The sequence below is a fragment of the Propithecus coquereli genome, unplaced genomic scaffold (assembly GCF_000956105.1).
Source record: "Propithecus coquereli isolate 6110/MARCELLA unplaced genomic scaffold, Pcoq_1.0 Scaffold419, whole genome shotgun sequence".
Taxonomy (NCBI): domain Eukaryota; kingdom Metazoa; phylum Chordata; class Mammalia; order Primates; family Indriidae; genus Propithecus; species Propithecus coquereli.
Window position 1 is genome coordinate 847,149 of NW_012149941.1, and position 4,474 is coordinate 851,622.

Here is a 4,474-nt window from a genome sequence, read left to right on the forward strand (position 1 = left end):
CTCTCTGTGGATTAGGTGAGGGTTTTCCGATTTTTTTTTTTTTTTTGGTCTTTTATGGTCAATTTTGTCTTTTTTTTTTTTTTTTTTCCATTTTCCCAAGGATGGAAAGGTCAGAGAAAAATAAAATAAATCATCTTTCAATAGTCTTTTCTGGTATGAGCAGCGTCTTTCTGGGCTGGGGAGTAAAGGGCATGGGGAGAGGGGACTGGGGAGAGGCTGAAACCTTCCCCCAGACCCCACTTTTAGATCCTTTGGTTTCCTTCTCCCAGAATATGGCAGAAGGGCATGGTGGGGACAGCAGGGAGAGAACGTGGTGACGACAAACCCCAGATGACCAAGGGGCTGGTGCTCCTGGGCCTAGGAGCACTGCTGGAGCCTCCCATGGGACAGTGCTAGACAATGGGGCCCGCAGGGCCTTCTTGTGGGCTGCATAGTTGGCTTGAGGGGAAGCAGGAGGAGGCCATAGGTGGGGATCAGGGTTGCGGCCTACCAGCCGCGGGCAGGGCTGCCGAGTGATTTTGGTAATCCAGACAAACTATCAATAATTTAAAACTTGATATATATATATGTATATATATATATATATATATAAAAAAAAAATTCCCCCCTTACCCTCCCCCCTGAGAAGAAGCTAGGATATGAAGAGTCATGGAGAGACGAAGGGGAAGCGGATACGTGGAGGATCCTGGCCAGGGGTACCTCTCATAGCCCAAATGGTGTACACACATTGCTACTCAGCACAAAGGCCTGTCCTAACAACTCCAGGCCTGTCCCTTTTCTGTCCCCTCTCCTGGGACTAGGCACCCCCATGGATTCTTGCCCACCCCACCCCTTTCCCCCCTCAAACCCCAGGGCTAAGGGGCTTTTCACTTTCCCAAAGTCTGTGTGTCCGAGTGCTGGCTTGTCCATTTGGCATCTTCCCGGATGGGCTGACCAGTGGGTGGTGTAGGGGGTTGGCTGATCATGGTGGCAGGCCTGCTGGAAGACTGGGAGGGGCACCGCTTCCTGCCCTCACCGCCACCACCTCCTGTCATCACTGAGTGTCGCTTGTGGTTGCCCTCCTCACCCATGGGGGGCTGCAAGAGAAGAGGGAGTCACAGGTGACTGAGGGTACAATCCACAGCCCCTTCCCTGCCAGGCCTATCTAGACACCACCTACTTTCTACCTCCAAATGCAGACAATGAATGGGTTTAACCTTAAAAATGAATTACCAGTTATTAAGCATTTCTCCATGCCAAGCACTATGCTCTTTTATGCACATTCTCTCATGGAGTCCATACCACCCCCATTTGGTGTGGGCATATCATCCAATTTCACCAATGAGGAAGCTAAAAGCACAGAAAAATAATTTGCCCAGGGTCTCACAGTCTCACAGGTAATTGGTAAAGACAAAACTTAGGTCCAGCTTCCCCAAAAAGGCCAGGCTTTTATTCATACAAGTTTCTGCTCCCCTTCTGAGAAGGGATCTCTTGCTCAGGAATGCAAAATGTAGTATGCAGTATGCTGAGATGTCTCAGCTCAGAAGGCCCAAATGTTCCCGGGATCATCTCATTCTTCCCAAGGCCCCAACAGTACAATGAACGTAAGATTCAAACTACGATCCAGTTTGGCCCTACCACTACCAAAGGTCTTGTAATGCCAAAGACATTTCTTTCCATTTTTGGGAACCAAAGCTGAGCCCTTTCTTGTTCCATCTTAACAGATCCACAAGGGTTCTCTGAAATTGTACCCTCCCTCCTCCCCAAAGGCAGAAGTGCCTAAAGATGAAAGAAAACAGAATTTGTCTTTATACTGGGAGACCTGAGCAGCTCTGCCACTATCTCTCATTGGGTGGCCATAAGCCTCAGTTTACACATCTATATAATGATGATAATGACAAGCCCTGCCTATTTCACCATATAAGGGTTAGATAAGGTCTATGTAAGGTGCCTGGCACATAATAAACACTCAATAAATGGCAGTTTTTAAATAATAAATGCAAGGACTATTATTGCCATTTACTCGTATATGCCTTCTAGCTAAAAGGTTTGAAGGCAATAAGATGACTAGCAGAGATCTCTACTACATTATAAACTCTTTCCCTCATCTCTGGAGTCCCTGAAGCACCTAGCACAGGGATATCCAATCAGTATCTGCTGAATCAATTAAATTATTCCAACCACCACTTCCCCTGATACACCCAGTAGCAATAACCCAAACCCACCACTGGATGTCACTGTTGAGGCATTGTTCCACAAAGTCAGTAGATTGGAGACCTGGCCATTAATTTATAAATGGAGGGTTGGAACTGGCCTTTTCCAGAAAAAACAAATACATTTATCTTGGATACCTATCCTGATCAAATAGTAGTGGCTAACTGGGGCACAGCAGAAAGGAGGGTTGTGAGATAAGGGGAAGAGCATTATGGTGGTTTGGCAATGTCTGTCATAAGAAGGGGAGACAGGAGCAACCATACAACTACCTCCTTCCATTAGCCTTCACTGCCATTCTTACCCTCCATATCTCAGAGATAAAGAAACTAAGGCCCAAACTGTGAGGGGGCATGGAGAAGAATCCCTTGGCTAGTGGGATAACTGGGACCAGAATCCAGGTATCCTGATTCCTATTCCAGTTTTCTTTCCCGGACAACCAGGATTAGAGAGACTCACTTACATCTACTCGGAAGTCTTCAAGACGTCGGAATTTGCCGAGGTATTCTTGCAGTTTGGGGTCAATGTCCAAATTTTTGGCTTTGGAATATTTCAAGAAGGCCCAGAACTTCTCTAGCCCATAGAGCTGACCTGTAGGGTAAAAGGAGAGAGAGATAGAGAGACGCCAGGCTGGTGAGAAGATGAGGATAAAGAGGCTCAGAGGAGAGGGGCTGTGGTAATGATATACAGAAGGACCCGGATCAAACTGGGGAGACAGGAAGGCCTAGATGACCAGGTCTCGTGGAAGCCAACGTTGGCTCTTACCAGCTTCGTAGTCCTTCACGGTTTCCTCCTGAAAATCCTTGAATATATCTACCCGGAACTTCTTTTCCAGGCCATAACTGTAGTATCGAAAAAGGCACTCCAAACCGTATCTGTAGGAGAACACAAGCCAGAAATCAGAGCACAGTTTCTTCATGTGTATGCATGTGCCTCCACAATAGAAGAACTATGAAAACAGTTTAAAACAACACATTACTCCCATATTGAAAAAATGGCAAATACACTTTAAGAAAGCTAACATTTAATGCTAGTCTAAATGGGTCCAGCATTAAATGTTCATAGTTTGCCAAGACTCAGCAAACTATGCCCCCTGCCCACACCCATCTACTCCTATTCATTTACATAGTGTCTACAGCTGCTTTCTGCTACATGCGCAGAGTTGAGTAGTTGCGACAGAGACCTTGAAGCCCATAAAGCCTAAAATATTTACTGTCTGTCCCTTTACAGAAAAAGTTTGCCAATTCCTGGTATAAGCTCTTTAAAAAGCCATTTGACCATGCCAATTAGTAGGTTTGTTCATTTTTCTGACTTAGCAATTTTACTTCTAGGAACATATGCCAAGAAAATAGCCAAAAATGCAGATTTAGATCTTACAGATGTACAAAACTGTTTATAGCAGCATTATTAAGCAAAATATAAATGTCTAAGAATAGAGAAGCAGTTAAGAAAAATCATGGTCAATCCATACAATTGAATAGTATAAGCTGTGTAAAAACATAATGTAATGTACATCTAGGGATACTGAAAGATGCTTATGACATTATGAGGTGGGAAAAAGATGTCTGAAAGTGTTATATGTAGAATAATCCCATTTTTGTAAACAAATATATAAATTTTACAACTACTCATGCATGCAAGGTCTGGAAGGACGCAAACTTAAAGGGCATTCATGGGACAATCTAAACACATTAAATATGTCAAGAAGAGACTGGGAAGCTTGATGACAGAACATCAACACCTGCTGTCTCTGAAGGAAGTTTTCTCTAGCTTCTTCAAGTATTTCTGGACTTTTCGAATTGCTCACAGAGAGCACACTTTACTTTGAAAACTGGAGGGTGGGAAGGACTCTTAAAAAGGTTTTTTGAATAGCAAAATATTGGTAATAACCTAAGTATCTATTAATAGGAGACTGGCTAAATAAATCAAGATACATCCATATAGTGTATGACCATGTTATAGGCTATAAAAAAGAACAAGAAAAACATTCATACATGGATATGGAATGATTTCCAACATATAGCATTGAGTTAAAAAAAAAAAAAAAGGAGGGTACAAAAGAATTTATAATATAGGCCATCTTTAGCATAAACAAAAAGAGTGGTAAAGAAGTGGGAGAATACACAGACTTGTACGCACTCACACAGATATATCAAGTATTTTAACACATTGACTGCCACATTAAAAAAACATATTTTTTTTCCTTGGGGTCAATGGTGTTTTATTACGAAAACAAAATAAAAACTTCAAAAACAAAATGATCCTTTTTGATTTAATGAAAAAT

At 42.8% G+C, this 4,474-nt stretch overlaps 1 protein-coding gene across 1 annotated transcript in view; it reads right to left on the bottom strand.

The window, feature by feature from the left end:
* Positions 1 to 46: 46 nt before the first annotated feature.
* Positions 47 to 4,474, bottom strand: part of LARP1 (La ribonucleoprotein domain family, member 1) — a 52,267-nt gene continuing 47,839 nt past the window's right edge. The window contains exons 16-18 of the mRNA XM_012653182.1: positions 2,956 to 3,123; positions 2,654 to 2,781; positions 47 to 1,076 (exon numbers count right to left, since the gene is read on the bottom strand). Coding sequence (XP_012508636.1) covers positions 867 to 1,076; positions 2,654 to 2,781; positions 2,956 to 3,123 — 506 coding nt within the window. The 3' untranslated portion in view covers positions 47 to 866. The remainder of the gene's footprint in view (positions 1,077 to 2,653; positions 2,782 to 2,955; positions 3,124 to 4,474) is intronic.